The sequence below is a fragment of the Heterodontus francisci genome, chromosome 25 (assembly GCF_036365525.1).
Source record: "Heterodontus francisci isolate sHetFra1 chromosome 25, sHetFra1.hap1, whole genome shotgun sequence".
Taxonomy (NCBI): Eukaryota; Metazoa; Chordata; class Chondrichthyes; order Heterodontiformes; family Heterodontidae; genus Heterodontus; species Heterodontus francisci.
The window spans coordinates 72844041-72870830 of record NC_090395.1 but is presented as its reverse complement, the minus strand read 5'-3'; the positions used below and the strand labels follow the sequence as shown (position 1 = coordinate 72870830).

Here is a 26790-nt window from a genome sequence, read left to right as displayed (position 1 = left end):
CTAACATTTCAGTGCAGTACCGAGGAAGTGCCACATTGTTGGAAGTGCTGTCTTTTGGATGAAGCACTGAACCATGGCCCCATCTGCCTGTTTGGGTAGACATTAACGATTCAACAACACAATTTGAGCAAGAGTAGTGAAGTTCTGTGTTTTGGCCACCAACACAGATTAACTGCTCATTCATCTTATTGCTGTTGGTTTGATTTTGTGTGTAAATTGCTGCTGGTTCTGTCTACATTACAACAATGACTGTACTTCTGGAGTAAATAGTTGGCTATGAAGGACTTTCAGGATGGTCTTAAGACATGAAAGGTGCTGTATAAATGCAATTCTCTCCCGTTTTGAAATAAATGATGTGCCCAGAACTTAAAAATAGACATCTTTCTCTAATAATCTACTGCTCTTTCATCAGCCACTTAAACTCACAAGCCTATTTTGTTTACCAGTGAAAGGTCGACCAACAAAGCCACCTAATCAACACTGAGTATAGTGCAGAAGTTATTCAACAACTGTGCTTTCATTTTTCCCCCAAGTGTGTGCTGTGTGCATGATATGTTAATCATTGCCAACTCTTGTAGTTTGGTTGCATAATACCAGTTAATGTCTGTTGATTCTGCATCCTTTGGCTAGCAAAGCTGAAACATGAGTGAGGTTTGTCATGTTGAATGTAATGTAACTTGTACCGAAAAAAGTTTTTCATTCGCATTTGCCAATTCTGTTCTCCCCAGAGGACACTGATTCTTGCTGAAGTCTGATTTCACACATTCTGTTTTAGCTGGCAAAGGTCCTTCACAGCTGATGAGAGGGAAAATTGTATACAGTAGTCGATCATTTGGCCAATTGAGCCTTTTATTCGTGCAGCTCCATCTTTTCAATCCTAACTTCTTGCCCTTTCTTCACACCCCTTCGCAACTAAATATCTAATTCCTTTTAAAGACTTTAATCGTCACTTCATTTACTGCCTTCTGTGGCAGAGTGTTCCCCGTTCTCGTAACTCTGCATCAAGAAGTTTTTCCTGGATTCCCTTTTAACAGAAGTATCCAAAATTCTATGATTCTGCCTCATTGTCCTGGATTCCATACTACAGGGAAGAATCATTCCCTATGCATTCACTTCATTATTTTAAACAGCTCAGCAAGGTTATGCTTTAACTTGCTAATCTATGATGAATACTACCCAGGTTCATCCATAATCTCACCATCGCTAAGTATCTTGATCCCAAATAAAACTACTGAATTGTTGCTGGACAAGGCCAGTATGTCCTTCCTAAGGTGGAACACCTGAAACTGAACACATCAAATCAGGACTGATAACACAAAAAGACATGTAAATAATTAATCTTCAAAGGTACTTCCCATTTCTGATGGGGAGTGTAACTTATTTTTTATGTCAAGGGATGTGGGCATCGCTGGCAAGGCCAGCATTTGTTGCCCATCCCGAATTGCCCTTGAGAAAGTGGTGGTGAGCTGCCTTCTTGAACTGTCACAGTTCATCTGGTGTAGGTACTGTTGCTTTTGGGCAGGGAGTTACAGGATTTTGATCCAGCGATGGTGAAGGAATGGCAATATATTTCCACGTCCGGATGGTGTATGAATTGGAGGGGAACTTGCAGGTGTTGGTGTTCCCATGAGTCTGCTGCCCTTATTCTTCTAGGTGGAAGAGGTCGTGGGTTTGGAAGGTGCTGTCAAGGGAGCCTTGTGAGTTGCTGCAGTGCATCTTGTATATGGCACACATTGCTGCCACTGTGCATCGGTGGTGGAGGGAGTGAATGTTTGTGGATGGGGACCCAATCAAGCCGGCTGCTTGGTCCTGGATGGTGTCAAGCTTCCTGAATATTGTTGGAGCTGCACCCATCTAGGCAAGTGGAGAGGGAGAGTATTCAATCACACTCCTGACTTGTGCCTTGTGGACAGGCTTGGGGGAGTCGCTGCAGAATTCCCAGTCTCTGACCTGCTCTTGTAGCCATTGCACTAATGTGGTTGCTTCAGTTAAGTTTCTGGTCAACAGTAATCCCCAGGATGTTGTTGGTGGGGGATTTAGCAATGGTAATGCCATTGAAGGTCAAGGGAAGATGGTTAGAATCTCTCTTGTTGGAGATTGTCATTGCCTGGCAGGATAAGATGCTCAAAGATCTTAAAGCACATAAAAAGTAGTGAAATCGATGGATAGCTAGCCGCCAGTGTGATTTCTTTTCTGGGTTTTGGAATGGCAATGGTTTTTGCCATACACCATGCCTTTGGGAGTGAGTGTGAGCTGATGATTCTTTTGTAGAACTGGGTCAGCTAGATACGAGCACAGGGCTGAGTTGTTTCAAGAATTCTGGTGCAGTTGTGTCATATTCTGCTGCATTGCCACTTTTCAGGCCCCTTAATGCTTTCTCCACTTTTATGATCTTGAAGGGATGAGGACTGCCATGTTCTGCATGTTGCTGGCATTTTTTCAGTTCATTACAGATAATGCGTTTGTTTTCTTTTCCAACGGTGTCCTCACTACCTGGCGCAGATGACTAGCAACTTAGTTTGAGGTGACTGATGGGCAATTTAGTACAGGTGATTTTTGGGTTGCTCCAAGGCGGTGAATCGGGCTCAGCACTTCGGACTGGAATGAGTGAAATTGAGCCCTGCTGATTTTTCTTCTCAGCTGGCGGGGCATGCAGCATTGAGAGACTCGATGAGGTGGTCTGCTATCAGGGTCACCAGATGATTCGTATTCCTTTAGGAGTGCTGTGCTCTGTATCAAGGCATGGGACGTAGATGGGTCGGTAGCCACGAGGGATAGCTGTGCAAACTGCCTTGTGAATGGCACCACAAAAGCGCTTTGTATAATTCTTCCACAGGTATGTTTTAAATAGGTATAGTTACAATGATGCGGTCCAAGGTCTTGCAGTATTTTTGCCAATCTACTTTATGGAGGTTTCACGCATCTTCTTTGCACTGTTGGTGACTGGAAGGAAAAGGCCAATGTAAGTGAGCAATGGCCCATATTGACTGTGGGAAGTTGTGCAGGGCTAGGCACTGTGCTGGTTGAGTGTGACCATCAAGGGAACTGACCCAGCACAGTTCAGGTAAGTATTTCTGACCCCATTTAGCTGAATGGAATGTTCCCCCCATTGCTTTGGGTTCTGTATCAGGGTAGGTCAGGAGGTCCACTTGGAGTTGTTCACCGTCCCTGTCTGGTACTGAGTTAGTGTGGTGGCTGTTGAAGTCTCCCATGTAGGTGGCTGGGTGAGGCAGTATTAGCAGAACTTGCTGTTCCCAGCTGGCACTTAGAGGCTTGTACACGTACGCAAAATGGAAACTGCCGACCCGAATTGTCACAAAACACGGTGGTTGACAAGGCGGTTGCATTGCCAATGTCGGATCAGACAAACACTGATCCATTGTCCCTGAACCTTCCTGAGCAAGATCTGCCAGCAGACATCCTTTGGATCAAGGAATGGGAAACACGTGAAGTCACTAACAAGTTCTTTGTGACAAATCCCATCTGTTGAATGGCAGGCTTTGAACTACCACGGCGAGAGTGGTCCTTGCTAAACAGGTTCAGGACAAGCCAAGGGCCCCTGCATAACCAACCTCCTGGGGCCTTAGTACAAACCCCTTATGCACTTATGGAGAAACACAAACAATGCTGCACATTATTAAGGAGTGTCCCCTCTACAGACTAAGTGGTGGACTAATCATGTTAAATTCAGCAAATGAGGAGGCTATTGCTTAGCTCTGGGGATTTGCATTCGCTAAATAAAATAATAAAATTGCCTGGCACTTGTGTGGCGCGAATGTTACTTGCCACTTATCAGCCCAAGCACAATACTTGAATTTCCCCCACTTTCCTCATTCCTCTCATGGGAAGCAAGTTTTCTTTTGTTCTTAACTCTCTGCTGGGGGATAGTTCTTCTTGTTCAAGTTGGCATACTTCACGTGGCCTGCTATTCCCTGCTGCCGGCCACCCCCCCCAGCAACTCGTTTTAATGGACTGGAGAATCACGTACTGGTGACACAGAACTCTGGCCAGACATTGACATCAATATTGACACGTGTGAAGGGCATTTTGATATAAGAAGGCAACATACGTCGTGGAAAATCAGTATCTAAATGGGTTATTGGAGCAAATGGATCTTGGGGAGCAGATTCACATCAATTAAAAGCAGCAGCACAGGTTAGCAAGGCAATAAAAGTAATCTAGGCACTGGGGTTCATTTCTAGAGGAATGGAATTAAAAAGCAGAGAGGTTATGGGCGGCGCAGTGGTTAGCACCGCAGCCTCACAGCTCCAGTGACCCGGGTTCGATTCTGAGTACTGCCTGTGTGGAGTTTGCAAGTTCTCCCTGTGACCGCGTGGGTTTTTGCCGGGTGCTCTGGTTTCCTTCCACAGCCAAAGACTTGCAGGTTGATAGGTAAATTGGCCATTATAAATTGCCCCTAGTATAGGTAGGTGGTTGGGGGATTGAGGGAAGGTGGGGATGTGAGAGGGTGATGGGATTAATGTAGGATTAGTATAAATGGGTGGTTGATGGTCGGCACAGACTCGGTGGGCCGAAGGGCCTGTTTCAGTGCTGTATCTCTAAATAAATATTATCGTAAGCTCATATAGAACATTGGTTAGACCACACTTAGAATATTGTGAACAGTTCTAGTCTCCATATTGCAAAAAGATACAAGATACTAGCGAAAATGCAAAAAAGATTTATAAGGATGCTTCTAGAACTAAGAGAAAGCTAAAAGATGACCTAATATCAGAGGTTTTTAAAATTATGAAGGGGTTCAATAAGGTAGACGTAGAAATGATGTGTCCACTTGTGGGAAAGTCCAAAACTAGAGGTCATAAACATAAAACAGTCACTAATAAAAGCAATAATAATTTAGGGAAACTACTCAGGAAGTAGTTAAAATGTGGAACTTGCTACCACCTGAAATAGTTATATAGCATAGATGCATTTAAAGAGAAGCCAGATAAGTACTTGGGAGCAAAAGGAATAGAAGGTTACACTGATAGAAAAGGAAAATACGATGGATGCTGGAAATCTGAAATAAAAATAGAAAATGCTGGAAATACTCAGCAGGCCAGGCAGAATTTGTGGAGAGAAACAAACGAGTTAAAATTTCAGGTCGATGACCAGATTCCCCAGCCAGGGAAACAACCACCGTCTACCCTGTCAAGCCCCTTCAGAATCTTGTACCTTTCAATGAGATCACCTCCCATTCTTAATTCCAGAAAGTATAGGCCCAGTTTATTCAGCCTCTCATCATAGGAGAACCCTGCCATCCCAGGTATCAGCATGCTGATAGTGTTAGATGAAAAGGGGTGGGAGGAGTCTTGTGTGGAGCATAAGCACTGGCACAGATCAGATGGGCTGAATGGCCTGTTTCTGTAAGAGTTTTGGCCTTGATGTCAGGATTGCCTCGGCTGTGATTCCCTTCGCTGTCGAGTGCAAAGTTACTAGTGCTGTTTCATTGTCTATTTTATTTTTGGGACCTGTTGATCTGAATGCAATTACTGTGAACCAAATAGTGACATAGTAACTCTGCTAAGTATTTATTATTAGATTCCCTGAATCACTACCAAACGGACCAGAGCAGAGCTCCAAATGAAATGTGTGCAGAGAATAGCGAGTTAAAATACGAGGATATCTCAGCTGATCATGCATGAAACTTACAGCAGTGAACATCTGACTTCAGGAGTATTTAATCTTCCACGTTCCATTATTGTTGACCTCATTGAGAGGTTTTCCTCTTGAGATTTGTTCAGGATATATTCTGTCACTGAAGTCAAGCTATCTTGTGTGACAGACTGTGTCCACAATCTCTGACTCGAATAACTTCAGAATACCTCATTAGATTTGTGTGGGTTTGAAAAGATCTTCAATTTTAGAACCATAAGAGTTTATAGCACAGAAGGAGACTTTGCGGCCCATTGTGTTTGCGTTAGCTGTTTACCAAAACTAATACCGATGCCTTGCTCTCCCCCCCCCCCCCCCCCCCCCGAATCTTCCTCTGCTTCAAATATTTTTCCAATATATTTACTATTAATTTTTTAATATATATTTGTTCATGGGGCAAGGCCAGCATTTGTTGCCCATCCCTAATTGCCCTTCATAAGGTGGTGCTGAGCCACTGCCTTGAACGGTTGCAGTCCACGTGCTGTAGGTACACCCACATTGCTGTTCGGGAGGGAGGATTTTGTCCCAGCGACATTGAAGGAATGGTGATACAATTCAAGCCTAAACATTGTCCAAGTTTTGCTGCAAAAGGTATGGACTGCTTCAGTATGTGAGGAGTTTTGAATGGTACTAAACATTGTACAATCATCAGTGAACATCCCCACTTCTGATCTTATGATGGAGGGAAGGTAATTGATGAAGCAACTGAAGATGGTTGGGCCAAGGATATTAACCTGAGGAACTCCTGCAACAATATCCTGGGGCTGATATGATTGACCTCCAACAACCACAACCATCTTCCTTTATGCTACATATGACTCTAACCAGTGGAGAGTTTCCCCCCCCCCACCCCACCCCGATTCCCATTGACTTCAATTTGACGAGGGCGCCTTGATGCCACACTTGGTCAAATGCTGCCTTGATGTCAAAGGCAATCACTCTCACCTCGCCCCTTGTGTTCAGCTTCTTTGGACTAAGGCTGTAATGAGGTCAGGAGCCAAGTGGCTCTGGTGGAACCCAAACTGAGCATCAGTGAGCAGCTTTCTCTGTGCAGAAATGCAGCAAGACCTGGACAATATCCAGGCTTGTGCTGCTAAGTGGCAAGTAACATTCACGGCACACAAGTGCCAGGCAATGACAATCTCCAACAAGAGACCATCTAACCATCTCCCCTTTGCATTCAATGGAGTTACGATTGCTGAATCCCCCACTATCGACATCCTGGGGGTTACCAGTGACCAGAAACTGAACTGGAGTCACCATATAAATACGGTGGCTACAACAGCAGGTCAGAGGCTAGGAATCCTGCGGCGAGTAACTCACTTCCTGACTCCCCAAAGTCTGTCCACCATCTACAAGGCACAAGTCAGGAGTGTGATTAAGAGTACTCTCTACTTGCCTGGATGGGTGCAGCTCCAACGACACTCAAGAAGCTCAACACCATCCAGGACAAAGCAGCCCGTTTGTTTATGGATGCAGTGCCAATCACTCCCTCCACTACTGACGCACAGTGGTAGCAACGTGTACCATCTACAAGATGCACTGCAGTAACGCGCCAAGGCTCCTTAGACGTCTACCCCTAGAAGAACAAGGGCAGAAAATGCATGGGAACACCACCTGCAAGTTCCCCTCCAAGCCACACACCATCCTGACTTGGAACTATTTCGCTGTTCCTTCACTGTTGCTGGGTCGAAATCCTGAAACTCCCTTCTTTATCAGCAGTGTGGGTGTACCTACCCTACATGGACTGCAGCGGTTCAAAAAGGCAGCTCACCACCTCGTTCTCAGGGGCAATTAGGGATGGGCAATAAATGCTGCCCAGTCAATGATGCTCACATCCCATGAATGAATAAAAAAAGCGTGTTATTTAAGTGGCGCTTGATAGCACTGTCGATGACATCTTCCATCACTTTGCTGATAATGGAGTGGAGGCTGATGAGGTGGTAAGTGGACAGATTGCATTTATCCTGCTTTTTTGTTTGTGGACAAGGCATACCAGGGCAAATTTCCACATTGTCGGGCAGATCCCAGTGTTCTAGCTGTACTGGAGAAGCTTGGCTAGGGTTGCGGCTCGTTCTGCAGCACAACTCAGTACTGCTGCCGTGATGTTGTCCAGACCTGTAGCCTTTGCAATATCCAGTGCCTTCAGTCGTTTCTTGATATCCTGTTGAGTGAATCAGATTATCTGAAGACTGGCATCTGATGCTGGGGACCTCAGGAGGAGGCTGAAATGGATCATCCACTCGGCACTTCTGGCTGAAGGTGGTCGCTAATGGTTCAGCCTTTTCTTTTGCACTGACATGCTGGGCTCCTCCATTGTTGAGGATGGGGATATTTGTGGAGCATCTTCCTCTGGTTAGTTCTTTATGTCTACGGAGTTTCATGTATCTCCTCACATCTCCACTGCTTCATGAATTATTTCCAAGTTATCTCTGAGGTGACAACATATTAAATCTCATGCAGCCCAGTGACTCAGTGAAGTGTAGTCAATAGTTGTCAGAAAGATCACAGAATTGTTATAGTGCAGAAGGAGGTCGTTTGGCTCATCGTGTCCGCACCGGCTCTCCGAATGAGCCATTCACTCAGTTCCATACCCCCACCTTCTCCCCGTAACCCTGCACATTTTTCTTTTTCATGGAACTGTCGAATTCCATTTTGAATGCTTCGATTGAACCTGCCTCCACCACGTTCTCAGGCAGCACATTCCAGAGTGAAAAAGTTTTTCCTCATGTCACTTTTGCTTCTCTTACCAAATAATTTAAATCTGTGCCCTCTCGTTCTCGATCCTTTCACGAGTGGGAATAGTCTCTCTCTACTCTGGCCAGACCCCTCATGATTTTGAATACCTCCATCAAATCACCTCTCAGCCTTCTCTGTTCCAAGGAAAACAGTCCCAACTTCTCCAATCTATCTTCATAACTGAAATTCCTCATCCATGTAACCATTTTCGTGAATCTCTTCTGTACTCTCTCCCATGGCCTCATGTCGTTCCTAAAGTGCGGCACCCAGAACTGGACGCAATACTCCAACTGAGGCCGAAATAGTGTCTTATACAATAATATAAAAGCAAAATACTGCAGATGCTGGAAATCTGAAATAAAAACAAGAAATGCTGGAAATACTCAACAGGTCTGGCAGCATCTGTGGCGAGAGAAGCAGTGTTGACGTTTCAGGTCAGTGACTCTTCATCAGAACTGGCAAAGGTTAGAAATGTAATAGGTTTTAAGCAAATAAAGCAGGGGTGGGGCAGGAGCTAACGAGAGTGTCTTACACAAGTTCAACATAACTTCCTTGCTCTTGTACTCTATGCCCCTATTATTAATAAAGCCCAGAATACTGTATGCTTTATTAACTGCGCTCTCAACCTGTCCTGCCACCTTCAGTGACCTATGCACAGATCCCTCTGCTCCTGTACCCCCTATAGAATTGTACCCTTTATTCTACATTGTCTCTCCATGTTCTTCCTACCAAAATGAATCACTTCCCATTTCTCTGCATTGAACTTCATCTGCCACCTGTCTGCCCATTCCACCAACTTGTCTATGTCCTTTTGGAGTTCTACACTATCCTCCTCACAGTTCACAGTGCTTCCAAGTTTCATGTCAACTGCAAACTTTGAAATTGTGCCCTGTACACCAAGGTCCAGGTCATTAATATAAATCAGGAAAAGCAAGGGTTCCAACATAGACTTCTGGGGAACTGCACTACAAACCTTCCTCCAGCCTGAAAAACATCCATTAACCACTTCTTTGTTTCCTTTCAATCAACCAATTTTGTATCCATGTTGCTACCATCCCTTTTATTCCATAAGCTACAAACTTGCTTGCAGGTCTGTTGTGTGGCACTGTATCAAACACCTTTTGAAAGTTAATGTACACCACTTCAACAGCATTGCCCTCATCAACCCTCTCTATTACCTCCTCCAAAAACTCCAGCAAGTTAGTTAAACATGATTTTCCCTTAAGCAATGCATGCTGGCTTTCCTTAATTAACCCGCATTTGTTCATATTATTTTGTCCCAAATTATTTTTTCTAGAAGTTTCCCCACCACCAAAGTTAAACTAACTGGCCTGTAGTTGCTGGGCTTATCTTTGCACCCTTTTTTGAACAAGGATGTAATGTTTGCAATTCTGCAGTCCTCTGGCACCACCCCCGTCTCTAAGGAAACATACATGAGAGCAGCTTAGGGAGGTTGATTTAAACGATGAATAGTGGGTCTGACCCATGATTTGTAGGCCTTTCGGCGTGTCTGCTTCTGCTGTCAGTAGATTTTAATGAGTAGTAAAACATTGCATTGTATCGTCAATAGAAGAGATTGGGAAACTTGCTAGTACTGCCAGTAGTACAGAAAGTACTTTTATTCTGACCAAAATAAAAACGAACAGACTAATAGTCATTCAGAAGCTCATTAAAAATGTTATAATTTGCATTTAAAATGAAGGTTTTCTGATTACATTGAGCATTTTAATGAGCTATTTCAGTAACTATAGTTGTTTTACAGCATTTTCTTTACCCAATGTACTCGGTGAAATTCTTCCAATAATTTTCTGTTCCTCAATTTCTTAAGAATCTGATTTTTTTTTTACGTTATGTATTTACTACCAGTAGAATATGCAAAGTAAGGTAATTTCATATAAAACACATGAAGGACCAGTGGTCCTGGGGCAAATCAGCCAAAGTCTATGCTCCTGGCCACAATCTAATGACAACAGTTTGAAATGATGTGTGTTGTGACATCAGGCGTTGTAGAAAAGTTGCAGAGGTGAGCAAAGGTAAATCTTGAAGATATTTTTGAAGGTCGGGAGAGATGTGTCAAGGTGGAGGGAGTAGGAAGAGAACTACAGAGAGCGATGGTTGAAGCTTGTGCCACAAGTTAAACCGAGGGAGGAGGATCCCACAGTAGTCCAGATGCAGAATTTCTAAGTTTGAGTTTGTACATGGAGTTTGGGGAGATTGCAGAGTTTGGCCCTGGTCAGGGGTTGAAGGGGAGCTTAAACTAGCAAGGAGTCTGAATGCCCATCTCCCAGCACAATGGAGATCAGTAAGTACTAAAGCGATGTGTGAGTGGGGCTTAGACCAGATAGGCCAAATGGCCTCCTTAGTGCAGTAGCCATTCTGTGATTCTATTGGAACACAAATAACAGGCTTCTGATTGAGCTGAACTTTGTGTAGAGTGGAACTTGGGAGGCCATTGGATAAGTCGTACCTGGTCGTGGCAAACTTATGGGTGAGCATTCACTGGCAGCGGAGATGGGTTAGGGACAGAGCTGGGTAAAGTTTTGGAGGGTCGAATAGATGAGATTTGAAGCTGAGCTAGGAGTGGAATAGCGCAGTGAGGTTGGTGGTGTGCAGACCATTTTGTCCCGTAATGCTCAGATTGTTATCTAGTTCCAGACTTGTCCTGACACTGTATTAGCTTTAGTATCTCAGAGTGTGGCCATGATTAATGCTAGCATTGCAGGAATTTGTGGGTGTGATCACCTGTGTAACTGCACCTTAGATTAATCCTGGGGTCAGATATTTGCAACATCATAAAACCCATGTTATACTTGCTCTGCAATTCATTTTAAATGTTTTTTAAAACTATAAAGGGCTTTGGTAGAGTGAATGGAGAAAGATGGATAGCTGAAGCATGGACTGCTTTACTGCGGTTAACTCATCAAATTACCTTCAAAAAAATGTAGATACATATTTGAAGCAGAGCAAGATATAAGACTTTGGAGAGAGGGCAGTAGAGTTAGTTTTGTCTTGCTGTAGCAAAGAGCTGGCACAGACTCAATGAGCTGAATGGTCTCCTATGCTGTTAACTTTTGTAGTTCTATGATTCGCAGTGCTGGTGAAACTAGCAATCATCATTAATTCTAAATATAATTTATTTTGTTGCTTTATAAAAAGCAACATTATTCTGGATTAGCCAGTGATGGCATGAATTACGAAGCTTATGTATATTGCAGTTCTTAATCATGTCGTAATCTGTGTCTGTCTAAGATATACTGACAGCTAGTTTTTGCTAATCAGCTACAGATCATCAGTTGATAAATTTTCAGTATCTATGTCACAATTGCTAACCTATTTGTCTGTCCAGTCACGTATCAACCAAATATTGTGTGTGCTCTTAGCTGGCAAATGTCTGCATGAACCTGCTATCATCAAAAATAGCTTTTGGGAACATTTAACCTCGCCTACCATCTCTACAGCATGTTTGTCACTTAAACAAAAAGGGAAATTGATTAATTTTCCTCAAAGTTTTCCTCTTTCTTTCCTGAACTTGTCATGTTGGCTGTTTTCTGCAGATGCTGCCTGCCTAAGTTGTCATTCCATGTAAGACTGCAGATAGGGTGCATCGCTGGCTATTCCTCTGTTGGGGGTGGGGTGGGGGTGTGGGGTGGCGGTTGTCACACCATAGCTGGGACCAGCCATCAGTCAATATTCACACGTGCACTATCCATAGTAGGGGGGTCACATTATATGTTTAGTTTAGTTTAGAGATACAGCACTGAAACAGGCCCTTCGGCCCACCGAGTCTGTGCCGACCATCAACCACCCATTTATACTAATCCTACACTAATCCCATATTCCTATCACATCCCCACCTACCTATACTAGGGGCAATTTATAATGGCCAATTAACCTATCAACCTGCAAGTCTTTGGCATGTGGGAGGAAACCAGAGCACCCGGAGGAAACCCACGCAGACACAGGGAGAACTTGCTAACTCCACACAGGCTGTACCCAGAATCGAACCCGGGTCCCTGGAGCTATGAGGCTGCGGTGCTAACCACTGCGCCACTGTGCCGCCCCTTGGGAATCAGCTTGGGAATCTTAACTGATAATTTCTTCTTTTTGGCCTCAGTGCAAGTTATACTGCCAAAAGCAGAGTTAACACCCTCAAACAAAGGCCTTGGAGAGGGCGCAGAGAATATTTACCAGAATGGAAGAGGGACTTCAGTTATGCAGAGACTAGAAAAGCTGGGATTGTTCTACTTAAAGCAGGGAAGGTTAAAGGGAGATTCTCAAAATTGAGCGGTTTTGTTGGAGTAAATAAGTGAAACTGCATTGGTGGGAGGGATGGTAACTGGAGGACACAGATTGAAGATAATTGACAAAAGAACCAGAAGGGAGTTGCGATTTTTATTTTTTGTTTCATTTACTGTCAGTTGTTATGATCTGGAATGCATTGCCTGAAAGGGCAGTGGAAACCGATTCAAGAGTAACTTTGAAAAGGAAATTTGATTAATACTTGAAAAGGGAGAAAAGCAGGGGAGTGGGACTAATTGGAGAGTGTTTTTTTTAAGGGCTGGCACAGTTGTAATAAGCTGAATGGCCTCCTTTGCTGTAAGAATCTTTCATTTCAGTTTAGTAAACTCAGCACAGATCTGAAATACCAGATTCTGAAGAACATTCTTGGCATCCTAACTATTGCCGATGACCAGCTGACAGCAGACTGTGGAGCAATCTTAGGACCTTTCTGTGTATGGCTCAGTATCACATCACACATTGAATCCATCACTTAAACCTCTGGGGCTAACATTAGCGAGAATCCTTTTAATCAACCTTTGTTTTTCTAGTGGAATAGCATGATGGAAGAGTGATTGCCAGAAGCGGACAGCAAACGTGGCTCCAGCCTCCTTTCCTCCCACTTGTGCGTTTTGCGTCATGCACTACCCACAGTGTGTTTCCTATCAGTTCCAGATATTGGCTCCCTATACGTGTCACTGCCTTGGTCTGCCCTGCCAGACACTCCTCTCTCTAGCATCGGTCCCAGACAGACACTCAACCCTTGTCTGTTTGTGGTTCTCCTCTGCAAAGTGGGAGAGCAAAGTAAAAACGCCCCTCACTTTCTTCCCTTTTCTCTCGCAGTCTCTTGCTCAGTTTCATTTTCATCGCCATTCAGACGAGGAACTTACCCCTGTTCTGTGCCCGTGCGAGAGATCTGGAGACTTCTGTAGCTCAGAAAGAAGGCGTCTACTAAGGTCTATTTTTTACCCTTTGCCTGGATCTTCTGACTTGTTGGTATTTGGTTCTTGCAACTGCGCCAGACATGTTCAACGCCGACTCTTCCTGTAGGTATTGTCCTCGCCGCAAACGGAGCGTTTCCTATATATCCATTGCATTTGTGTATATATAATATACTTTAGCAAGCCATCCCATCGAGTAGAAGGATTGCATTTTTGTTAGGTTATTAATTTGCACAGACTGACGTCTGTTCAAAATGGTTTCACTGAGAGCTCTGCATGGTAGAGCCGGGGAAATGTGCAAGCCATGTGCTTATCTTTTGCAGTGCTTCTGGGCTGGGAGATTTGGATTCGAACTGTGCCCATTCCTGACTGAAACGCTTCCATTTTGTGGTAAGCAATTAAGGCTTGATGCATTTCCAGCCAGGTTTGGCATATTCTGCTCTCCAGTAAGTAGCCGATCTTTGTTCTTCCGACACGCCTCCTAAAAGCCGGCAGAAACGATTGGAAAATAGTGCAGGGAAAAAGAGCTGTGTTTGCTCTCGGTGGGAAAAAGCTGAATTTCTATAAAAGGACTGAGAACAATCAGTGATTCACTCCTTCAAAATGTCGAGAAAAATGGAGACAGAAGAAAAATCAATTTTGTCTAATTTTTGGGGAAAGCTTTAACGGGGTTTAACATACTGGACACCGGGTTAGCTGGTTGGACATTCCGCTGATTTTACTCTAAAATAAAAGCAAAATACTGCGGATGCTGGAAATCTGAAATAAAAACAAGAAATGCTGGAATCACTCAGCAGGTCTGGCAGCATCTGTGGAAAGAGAAGCAGAGTTAACGTTTCGCGTCACTGACCCGAAACGTTAACTCTGCTTCTCTTTCCACAGATGCTGCCAGACCTGCTGAGTGATTTCAGCATTTCTTGTTTTTATTACCGCTGATTTTACTGCCTTGTGTTATTCTATCTGATTTTTATTGCTGTCTGCTATTCCAGTGTTGCCCTTGCATCACAAGAGAGTGCGCTTCAAAAGTACTTCATTGGCTGTCTGTCGAGTGCTTGGGACGTCCTGAGGGCATGAAAGGTGCTATATAAATGCAAGTTTTTTTTCGATCTTGTGTATCCCAAAAACATGTCGCAATCAACCAGGCATCTGAACACAGATGGTTTTTAACACTTCTGAGAAGAATCTTTTGCTACGTTAAGGGCGTAAGTTGCCCAAGAGAATTGACTAACTATCCACAGATGTATCTAGGGCAACATTGTTTGAGCTACACTCATTTTTAGTACAAACCATTATACATAAATTTACACAATAGTACTTCGCATGTGTATAGTTAAATATTGACCACCATTCAGTAACCAAGTAACTCATGATGATAAAATGCTCTCCAATTTTACTTTTCAGCTCATCATTTTACCAACTTAAGCACAATAAACTTAAAGTTCACACACACACACATGCCATGCGAATATTGGTATTGCGATCACTTGGCCCAAGGATGGTGTCTATTTCTCAATTTTTGATTTGCTGATAAATACATTTTTCAATATCTGCATTCCTAGTTAGCCACATGGCTAGCAGCTAAGTTGTATGGTTAACACTGCACTATTCTCTCTCAATTTACTCCTTCTCACCATTCCCTTAGATTTTACGACAAGACGTTTCAGTTCATTTGTGGGTAATTATACTCCAAGATTTTAGCAAGTGTGCTCTGACAGATGTTCTAACTGTTTAATTAACAAGCAGCTGTTGGTGTGAAGCTATGAGTTGCTGCCTGCAAGGATTTTTAATGTTTGGCTCCTGATATTTGTCTGTGCTTTGTTTGTATTTATATGGGTTTTGATTTAAATGATCTGCTGATGCTCACTGTCTTCATGTGACCACTTGGGCCAGGGGCTGCATATAGTCAGAACCAGTGGAATGGAGCGCCAGTAACGAGTTAACGTCTTCAAGAGGACAGGCCTAGGATATTGCTAGGGAATAATTTATCCACAGATTAATATCCCTAAAATCTCAATGATTTGTCAGTTAAAACTCTGCAATAATGCATCAAATGTTTGATTATTTGAAGGTGGCTTGAATAAGTTTGGTCTGTTTTGTAGATGCATGTTTGGATTATTTGGAATGAAACATTTCCTTGCAGTTTGCCCATGATTGACTTTCTGCACATGCTTATTAAAGAGACACCCAGGACCTGTGTGGTGGGGGGGGGGGGGGGGGTGTGAGGGATTTTATTGGAATTCTGTGTTTAATGTAGATAAGAAATTGTTTTCTGTTCTGCCATCCCTCCGGGCATATTAGAAGCTTTTGAGTTTTGCAACTGATCATGTTGTAACAGTATACAGTATTTCAGTATTGCAGTGCTACAGATAACTTACAGTATGAGAGTGCTACAGTTAACAGCATAGTGTTGTGATAGTATCACAGGATGCAGTATGGCAACATAGTGATAAGTATATAATATGACTGGTGTTTATAGAATTGTGCTACATTGTGACTGCATTTAGACGCTTAGTATTGTGGTATGAAAATTTATAGTAGTGTTACTGTAATACAAGGTTACAATATACCATCTTGCAACTACTTTTATCCACTGTATTTGCCCATTTTGTAATAAAATTATTTTCACTTCTGTCAGTACAGACCAGACAGAATTTAGCAATAATCTGTATGTCAGTATTCCTGTTCAGTGAAGTGTGACAGTAAAGCGAATTGCCTCCCTTTCTGTTGCCGAAAGATGTTTTTCTCAATCACTGAAAATACCGAAGTTAGTGAAAGACTAACTATTAGCAGATTGTTAATTCAGTTGCTGCAACTCATCTTTTTTTCCAAGATTGACTGAAGACGTGGTGGGTTTACAGTATTTTGGGTAATAATAAAACCTAACAGATTATTGCTAAATTGTATTTGTGTATTGAGTCAAGAAAGAAGTGAAAAATATTTTATTACTAAATGGGTGAATGCAGTGGATAACTTGAGTTACAAGATGGTTCAGTTTTGCAAGGTGCTTGCTGAAGTGCATTGGGCACCAGCTATTTTATGACTCGTGTTTGGTATCAGTTAGCTCAATTGTTTTATTGTGAAAGGTATTCCCTCCCCTTTCTTAGGGCAGCTGGTACCATGCACAGAATCAGAGTGCATGGGCAGGCTACAGAATGAGTTTATTTATTTATTTAGAGATACAGCACTGAAACGGGCCCTTCGGCCCACCGAGTCTGTGCCGACCATCAACCACCCATTTATACTATTCCTACACATCCCAAATTCCTACCACATCCCCCACCTTCCCTATATTCCCCTACCACCTACCTACACTAGGGGCAATTTATAATGGCTAATTTACCTATCAACCTGCAAGTCTTTGGCTGTGGGAGGAAACCAGCGCACCTGGCGAAAACCCACTTCTGCAAACTAACCCTGGTGTGGGAGTTCAGGAGTGTCTCTTACTCGTTTGACCTCAATGCCCAGCCCTCCTTCCCTGCTGTTTAGGTGGGATGTCATTTGCCACTTTTAGCTTGCTGCCATTTACCTGCAGTAACATAAGGCATGTAGTGTACGATGGATCTTAAACATGATACGAGATTCGATCACTCCCTCAATGCAACAACTCGGATATTTCGTGTTCCTCAGGTAGTTGGGTGAATGACCCTGCCCACAGCCCTGAGCAGCACTGACCATGGTTAGACTACTGCCTCACATGACTCTATTGCCAGATGCTTGTCAGAACTTTGTTTTTTCACCGACAGGCTGCCGTACTGAGCATCGCCACCCTGGAGGGCTCACCTCTGAAAGGAATCTTCAGCATATTTCCATGTTAGGAGAGTGCAGGCAGATTTTGTAAATGACTAGAATATAAAACATTTAACTAAATTTGAGTGGTGAAATTTAGTGGTTTATAACAGATGTTGGAAGAAACCTTCTACATGGAGTCTCAGAATACAAAAAGATATTTAAAAATCGGTTAAATATGAGCAGAATTTAGGTTGAATTCTGTTGAAGTCCACAGGCCATCTTGACCTGCCAACTGTGACACACAATGAGGTTGAAAGGAATTGTTCTAAATGAATAACTGGGTTAAAAGGCCTCACTACAGACATCCTATCTGAAGATAGCATGCTGCTTCTGAATAAGTCTGCCACTACAATCACCTGCATTTGTATAGCACCTTGAACATAATAAAATGTTCTGGAGTGTTATCAAACAAAATCTGATGCTGAGCCACTCAAGGAGATATTGGGACAAGTGACCAAAATCTTGGCCAAATCAGGTAGTTTTTATGGTGCGCCATCACATAAACTCTGAGATATGCATGCTGGAGACTCATTTTATATGATGGTGGATCTCCCATGACTTTGGGAATCAAGGCAAGTCTAGACTTTAGGTGGACCAGGGCACAGGTATAATTCACTCCCTGTTGTAAAGTCATACATTCTGTCCTTAGTTTAATATTTCTATTATAAATTCTTATGATTTATGTAAACCTATCATTGTGTAATTGCACCTGTGCACAACCGGTGGCATTACAACACCTTTCCCAGGGGAAGGAGAGAGTGCAGTTTGTGTGACAAGTTTACATGGGAAGTGCCATTATAAATGTGGATATAATGTATAATGAAAAACCTTACAGGATTTGAAACCAGGGCAGAGGGATAGGATGAAAGATTCCTTCTTTTAGGTGACTGTCAGATTTTTTAGTGAAGTTAGTTTGGGCAATCTGAACACAGTTCATGTGAGTCCCAAGAGTAAAATTGCCCCCAGCTTGGTACTAACATGGCACTCTAACTTAATAGTTTAGAAATATTGTATAATGCAGTATATGGTGCTGTTTTGAGCATGGGACTTCAAGTATGTTGGGGGAAATGGAGCTATACCCTGCGGTATGACTGGGTTTAGCGATAGTGCAGGGTGCTGTTTTCTGGGATGGCTTGTTTGACTGGTTTACCTTGCTGTGTTTCACAAGAATGTGGAATTTAAAACTTTCCCACTCTGCCCTCGTGGTTTTTTTGATTCAATATATTGGATAAGACAATAAAAGGGTGCAGCTTGAGACAGCCAGCAGGGGCTGCAGCTCAATAATTTGACGTTGTTTGCTGGGAGCACAAAGATTCTGAGAAATGGTACCTAGTACCAATGGGGAAGTTGTAGATGTGCCAGATTGATACTTTTTTGGATTTACTTTATACATTACAGATTACTGCTGTTCAATTAACCTATTTAGGGGTTTTCATGGTGCTTATTTTGAGATTGGTTAGCTGCTGAATTCGTAAGTTTATTAAACTAACAGATGCAACAAAAACAGGAAATGCTTGAAGTGTCCCAAGTAGTCAGTTGATCACCACTTGAAAGGGGAAAAAAGCTCATGTTTTGGGGGGTGCATCCTTCATTAGGACTTGAAGCATTGAGCTCGCTTTCTTTTTTGAATGCTTCTTGACTTGAACAGCAGCGTGCATATAAAGTGCCTTGAACAGGAAACATGAGAGATTCATAAAGGGAATTACAAGACAGGTAAACACAGGTCTGGGAGGTGACAACATGTTAACGACTTTGGCGACTGGAGCTGAATCAGTACTTTGGAAGGTCAGAGGATCTAAAGGTTGGTTTTTGAGGAGGTGGTTTTGAATGGGAGGAGGATGGTACCCAGGGAGAGGGAACCATGAACTGTCAACTGGCATGGGTGCCAACAATAGTTTAGTGGGAATCAAGAAGTATGACTCCTGGATGTGATGAGTTTGGAGAGGGAATTGGGGGAGAAATTCAGTGGAGATAGGGATTCAAGGGTAGGGTGTGGGTCCTGGAAAAGGTTTGTCTTGGTAGGCATAGAAAAGTGGGACTTTGCTACCACTGGACGAAGCTGTTTATATTTGCGAGCGCAGCTGCGTACTTGCTGTCCGTGGATTGTTGTACCAGGGATGCAGGACTTCAGTTACGTGGAAAGACAAGAGAATTTGGGATTGTTTTCCTTTTGAGCAGGGAAGGTTCGGGGAAGGTTTAGTGGAGGTATTTAAGATAATGATGGATTTGACAGAGTAAGTAAAGAGAAACTGTCTTCAGTGACAAAAGGCTTGGTAACCAGATGACACAAATTTAAGATAAACAGCAAAGGAACCAGAGGCAGGACAAAGTAATACAAAATAATTACACACCAAGTTATGATTTGGAATGCATTGTGCCAAAGGGTAATGGTAGCGGATGCAACAATAACTTTCTTTCAAAAGGGAATTGGATAAATAGTTGAAGGAGAAAATTTGCAGGGTATAGGGAAACAGCAGTGGAGTGGGACTTAATTGGATTGCTGTTCCAAGCCAGCACAGTTGTGATCGACCAGATGTCCCCTTTCTGTGCTGTATTATTTTATGGTTTGATAAAAGCACCCCAGAGAAAGTTTGCCTGATAGTTTAAGCGCTGATTAAAATTGTTATTGTTGTTGGCAAGTCTGTCAGACATCTCCACTGCTAGCAGGTCATGTCACTTGCACTTTTGACGATCCTGAATGCATCCAGTCATTTTGGTTTGTGGAGTTTCAGGTTTTGTAGCTGCCCATGGTGCATTATTGATTTTTGTGCATGTGTTCCAGTAACTGCTGAAATGTCCGAGTAACTCTTTCCTGTGTCATGAAACTGCCTCTTCATGCTTCTCTGTAATAATTGGGTACGGGGACAGACTGCTAGGACAACTAATTGCTCAAAGACTTCCTTTTTATCATGTATTCGAGGGTGAGCACTTGCATATAATCCCAAAAAAACGACCCTAATCATTTGTCAGGACTGGGCTAAATTTTTAGTTATTGAAGCTCATTACCACTCATAAATTTGGCATTTTGCGAAGTAAATGGGTAGCTTATGATAGATATCAGCAACAGTGCTTTACTGTAAATCAGGTGGCACTGATTGGAATATTGCTTGAAAAAATCGCACTGCAGGGGGGCAAATGTGAATTACTGGTCCAATGACATGAGGTTCTATGAGTTATGGTTATTGTAGTCACGGGTGGACTAGGCCCTCTGCCACCTCTCGCCCTCTGCCTGCTCACGCAGAACTTCTTCCAGCACTGGGAAAATGAAAATCACGATTGTAACTTTTGAAGAGTTGAATGTGTGCAGTGATCCTATGTTGTTGATGTACTGCACTCTGCTGCATAACGTGGATGCTGAGCACCGGTGACCTCTGCATTAATTTTTAATGAGAGTGCTTGGCACTGTAAGGAATGACTAGTTTGAACTCTAGCTGGAATTTTAAACAAGACCTGCAAAGTAATAAACAGATCCCCGTGACTGTTATTGGGCAGAAATTTCATTGTAGAATTCAGACAACAACAAATTCTGGGCAAGGAAATCTCAGTGTTATCAGCCACCTGTACGGCAAGATTAGTTTATTGCTGCTGCTTATTCTTGCATAACTAATTACTTATGTATATATTTATATCCTCACTGTCACCACACATTGTGGCTTTGTAAGTCACTGGTGTTTAAAAACAAATTAAACTGCTCAATTAACTCCATGGTGTGTGAGTGTAAGAACACGGAAGTAATTTAATGTTTCCAAATTTATTGAGTGATCTGCATTCTTTATCAGAAAAGAATGAGTTAGTGTCAGCCATGGCTCTGTGGATAACACTTTCGCTTTGGAGTCAAAAAGTTGTGGATTCAACACCCATTGCAGAGACTTGAGCACAAACTTGAGACGGACACGCCCATTGCAGTAACCGAGGGAGTGCTGAATGAGGTGCTTTTTTTTTGGATGAGACCTTAAACAGAGGCCTCATCTTCTCATCTCAGGTGGATGTAAAAGCACTATTTCGAAGAAAAGCACAAGAGTCAGATCAGCCATGATTTTGTTGAATGGCAGAACAGGCTCGAGGAGGCGAGTGGCCTGGTCCTAGTACGTATGTATGTTCTCCAAAGTGTCCTGCCCAATATTTATCCCTCAATCAATATTGCAGAAACAGATTATTTGGTCATTATTACATTGCTGTTTGTGGGAGCTTGCTGTGCGCAGATTGACTACTATTTTTCCTGCATTATACTACATTTCAAAAGTACCTCATTGGTTGAAAAGCACTTCGGGACATCCTGATGTCATGAAAGGAGTTTTACAAATGAAAATCTTTCTTTCTAGAGAATGAAAAGGCGTGTATTTATATGGTAACATCGAGATGTCTCAAAGCACTTTACAAGAGTTGAAGAACATTTTGATTGTGGTGACTGTTAGGTCGACAGGCAGCAGCCATTCTGTGTCCGCAATATTGTTGGGAAGGTGGTGGCATAGTGGTAATGTCACTAGACTAGCAATCCAGAGCCCAGGCTAATGCTCTGGGGACATGTATTCGAATCCCACCATGGCAGGTGGTGAAATTTAAATTCAATTAATAAATCTGGAATTAAAAGCTAGTCTAATGGCGACCATGAAACCATTGTCGATCATTGTAAAAACCCATCTGGTTCACGAAAGTCCTGTAGGGAAGGAAATCTGCCTGGTCTGGTCTACATGTTCCAGACCCACAGCAATGTGGTTGACTCCTAATGTCCTCTGAAATGGCCTAGCAAGCTACTCAGTTCAAGGGCATTTAGGAATGTTCAATAAATACTGGCTTAGCCAGCGACGCCCACATCCCATAAAACGAATAAAAAAAACAAGCCACAAACAGTTGAATAACCCGATCTTCTTCTGTTTTTCGGTGGAGACAACGCAATCATGGCACAATCATGCAATCAACACATTGAGTACTCAGAGAAAGAACATGATCAACAAAAAAGAAAGACTTGTATTTCTATAGCACCTTTCACGACCACTGGTCATCTCAATGCACTTTACAGCTTGTCGAGTACTTTTGAAGTGCACTTTTGTAATATAGGAAACATGGTAGCCAATTTGCGCACAGCAAGCTTTCTCAAACAGCAATGTGGTAATCAGGTTGGCATCAGGTGGCAGGACTATATCTCCAACACAGAAGTCCTTGAAGCGGCCAACACCCCCAGCTTATACACACTACTGAGTCAGCGGCGCTTGAGATGGCTTGGCCATGTGAGCCGCATGGAAGATGGCAGGATCCCCAAAGACACATTGTACAGCGAGCTCGCCACTGGTATCAGACCCACCGGCCGTCCATGTCTCCGTTATAAAGACGTCTGCAAACGCGACATGAAATCGTGTGACATTGATCACAAGTCGTGGGAGTCAGTTGCCAGCATTCGCCAGAGCTGGCGGGCAGCCATAAAGACAGGGCTAAATTGTGGCGAGTCGAAGAGACTTAGTAGTTGGCAGGAAAAAAGACAGAGGCGCAAGGGGAGAGCCAACTGTGCAACAGCCCCGACAAACAAATTTCTCTGCAGCACCTGTGGAAGAGCCTGTCACTCCAGAATTGGCCTTTATAGCCACTCCAGGCGCTGCTTCACAAACCACTGACCACCTCCAGGCGCGTATCCATTGTCTCTCGAGATAAGGAGGCCCAAAAGAAAGAAAAAGAAAAGATAATGTGGTAATGACCAGATAATCTGTTTGTTTTTGTGATGTTGCTGAATATTGGCCAAGACCCTGCTGCTCTTTGAAATAGTGCCACAAGATCACTTGCATCAATCTGAGAAGGCAGTTTAATGTCTCATCGGAAAGATGGCACCTCTGCAGCACTCCCTCAGTATTTATTGGAGTGTTAACCTTGATTTTTGCAGTGGGACTTGAACCGGGAACCAGCTGACTCAGGCGAGGGTGCTACCACTGGGCCATGGCTGACGCACAAAGTGAATTTAGTCACAAAGTGAAAAAACAGTGAATGTTAAGAGGAACAAGTGAAGAAGAGAATTTTTTTTTATACTGAGTTGTTGTGATCTGGAGTGTATTGCCTGAAACAGTGGTGGAAGCTGATTCAATATTAACTTATAAAAGGGAATAGAATAAATACTTGAAAAGGAAAAATGTGCAGGGCTATGGGGAAAGTGCTGGCAAATGGGATTAGGTAGACAGATCAGGTGTCTTTAGTGCATCGGTGCAGACTCGAAGGGCTGAAGGGCCTCTTCTGCATTGTATTATTCTGTGATTCTGTGAAAGAGCAGTGGATAGCTCTTTTAAAGAGCTGTCACAAGCATGATGAGGCGAATGGTATACGTTGATAAGAGAATTGATCGTAGTTCAATCTATAAAATAGAGAGAGATCAAGTTTGTGCTGGGAGGATGAGAGCTGCTAGAGGCTGGCATTAAGAGAATGATCGTTGATCACACAACAAGCTTAGCAGAGGGACTGACTTGGCATTTATGTTTGAAAGTTAAAGGACAGTTCGTCACACAAGAAAAAACATTGCTTAATGAAATACATTAAATGATTTTTACATCTTTCAATTCTCGTAGCAGCATAATGGAATGGATTGAATAGATTGTTTATGATCTGTCATAAACAACTCCATTATCATTGTATCATGCGACTAACAGATGGCAGAAGGCGAACTAGTCCTTTGATATCTATCAATTCCTATGTTCACTAAGTCACAAGATAATTAAGGATGAGAGAGGCCATTTGGTCCATCAATTTAACCATCCAGAAAGATCCTAAAGTTCAGTTGCAGCATCAACTTGTGTTTTTAAATGATTCCACTGTTCTCACTTCCATTACTCTATCAGGGAATTCATTCCATGGATTGAGCTCTTTGTGAAGAAGAACTTCCTAATATCGGTCTTGAATTTGCCCCTTACTAGTTTAAGCTGGTGTTCCCTTATGCTACTCTCTCAATATAATGTAAAACAAAATGGACCAGAAGTTGCTGGAGCATGAGATGTTTCCTGCACCCTTCAGCTTGGCTATAATTTGTGCCGTAACATGCTCGAAATCTGAGTGGGCAACAGGACATCTGGGACCACGAGACCAACAGTCTATCTCCTTAACTGATGATATTTAAGGGTTGAAAGAAACAAGAGGGATGACAGAAAGGAGGGAGAATTAGAATGGCTGAAAGAGTCAAATCGTGTACAGAATGAGAAGTGAAGAAAGGAAAGGAAAGATTGGATTAGGAGTGAGAGAAACAAGGTACAGGAAAGTTGGGAACTTTTTAAAGATTTAAATGAATGCACTGATGAGTTGTGTTACATAATGGCGCAGTGGACTCTGCACCCTTAATTTCTTCCATTTGGGAGTTCTCAGTCATAGTGTAGTGATGCGAGTTTAAGGATCTCAGGAGCATGGTGTGCCAGACCTGGAATTAGAGGAACGGGGTAAATCTGCCATTATTGGTGAGCATGTGTGTATGGGGAAAACAGGGTGGTGTTCAGCTGAGATGCCTCGCATGGCAGGGTAGCCTGCTCACACTCACCATCTTGACTCTCGCCCAGCTACTTGGGCCTTATATTGGCGTCCGGTCCTTAGAAATGCAGCCCAGCCGAAGTCAGTGTTGTTTCGACTCTACCACTGCGAGGTGCACAGCAGTACGCAGGGAAATCTCTGCCTCTTCATTGCCCCTCCTCACAGCACTACGCTGGAGTTCAGGACCCCAGAGGCACAATGAGTTGAACCTGTCTGCACAGCCCCACATAATAGCTATTTATTTACATTAAGCACATCTGCTTGTAAAAAAATGTGTTTAATCGTAAACTGGTCTGGACTGCGTTTGTGTTTTACAGACTAGTATCATGACACGGGCTTTTCATCTTAAGTGTCAGCTGTGACTCAGTAGTAGTATTCTCTCCTTTGAGTCAAAGGGTGTAGTTTCAAGTCCCACTCCAGGGGACGTTCCAGTGCGGCACCGTCGGAGGTGCTGTCTTTGGCTTGAGACAATAAACTAAAGCCCCACTATCCTCTCTGGTGGATGTAAAAGATTCCACGGGACTATTTCAGAGAGGAGGAGGGGTTCTCCACTGTGTCCTGGCCAATATTTATACATGAACTAATATCATATACAGATTATCTGGTAATTATCACACTGCTCTTTGTGGGAGCTTGCTGTGCACAAATTGGCTGCCACATTTCCTACATTACAGCAGTGACTACAGTTCCAAAGTACTTAATTGGCTGTAAAGTGTTGTGAAAGGCGCTCCTTTTTTCGTGGATCACAGGGGATCCTTGAAATCGTTAGATATCTGTTGGGGATTAGGCCATACCTCTCACCAGGAGCACACTGTCTTGAGATTCCTGTATTCAGCACTAGATCTGTTTTTGGTGACTTATAGCACACTATTTCTGTTTCTACTTGCTGACAAAATGTTTTCTGCAATGAAAACACAGTTTTTCTTTGACTAACTAACGCTGTCTTTTACAGACTAGGACAGAGGATCCTTGGGAACTTGTCAGTCAGTATTTGCAGGGAATTCCCCAAATAAAGAAATGTGAAAGCACTAGTATAAATCAGGGTGATTTCCCTCCTGAACAAGAAGTTCTTTTTCTGCCAGAGCAGGCCATTGTTGGTTGAGTGTGTTTGTGTTGCTCACAGTACAAGTTGGTCACTTTTATGCATAGAATTGGTTAAATGGGCGGAAGTTCGTATGGATCCGGCATAGACCTGTTGAATTGTACGGCTTATTCTGTGCTATAAAATTCTACGTAATTCTATGGAGTATATTGTGATACTGTCCAGTATTAGACTGGGTGTATAGTCTTAGCTTGCAGCGTTACTTGTGACTACAATTGAAAAGTACTTCATAAGTAGGTATGTGGTGCTTTTGGGCAGCCTCAGATTGTGTATTGCGCTATAAACATTTAAGTTCTTCTTTTTCTATTCTACTGTAATATGTGCCAATACCATAAAGTGTCATTCAATAATGTACAGCAATACCTTGCAGTATTATATTCTAGTGTAGCTATACCATGTAGAATCATACTGTAGCTTAAAGCCTGGCTACCCGACTCAAACCCGACTACGTGTCGGGGTCGGGTCTGTATTCTGCATCCAGCATTCGTGGTCGGGTCAGGCTGGACTGTAGTGTTTCGTATTGTTTTCGTTTTAATCTACGATTTTTTTTCTGTTTCATTAATATGTTTGTTACTTTAGGGTCGGGCGTTTAAAAAAGATTAAAGGACTCGGGGGCCCTGTCGGGTTCAGGTTGGCTGTTGTCGGGCCCGGGTCGGGTTTTGATTTTATACCCGAGCCAGGCTTTACAGTAGCAATACCTTCAGACTGTAGTGAACTCTCCATGGTAATTCAACAGGCCACTTTTGTGTACGCAGATATCCTAATTAGTTTCGTCATTAAGAATCTTTATCGAAA

General features: G+C 42.9%; 1 protein-coding gene across 7 annotated transcripts in view; it reads left to right on the top strand.

Moving 5' to 3' along the window:
* The window catches only part of LOC137383986 (suppressor of tumorigenicity 7 protein homolog), a 190288-nt gene that overhangs the window by 11904 nt on the left and 151594 nt on the right, over nucleotides 1-26790 (top strand). The window contains exon 1 of one of the 7 annotated variants that reach the window (XM_068057494.1): nucleotides 13365-13628. The exons of 2 other annotated variants lie outside the window; for them this stretch is intronic. Coding sequence is in view for 2 of the 5 variants with exons in the window: in XM_068057497.1 (XP_067913598.1) it covers nucleotides 13697-13722 (26 nt within the window). In the remaining 3 variants the exon portion in view is untranslated. Of the gene's footprint in view, nucleotides 1-13364; nucleotides 13723-14036; nucleotides 14060-26790 lie in introns of those variants that run through there. 4 more of the 7 variants (XM_068057492.1, XM_068057495.1, XM_068057497.1 and 1 more) reach the window with 4 other exon arrangements.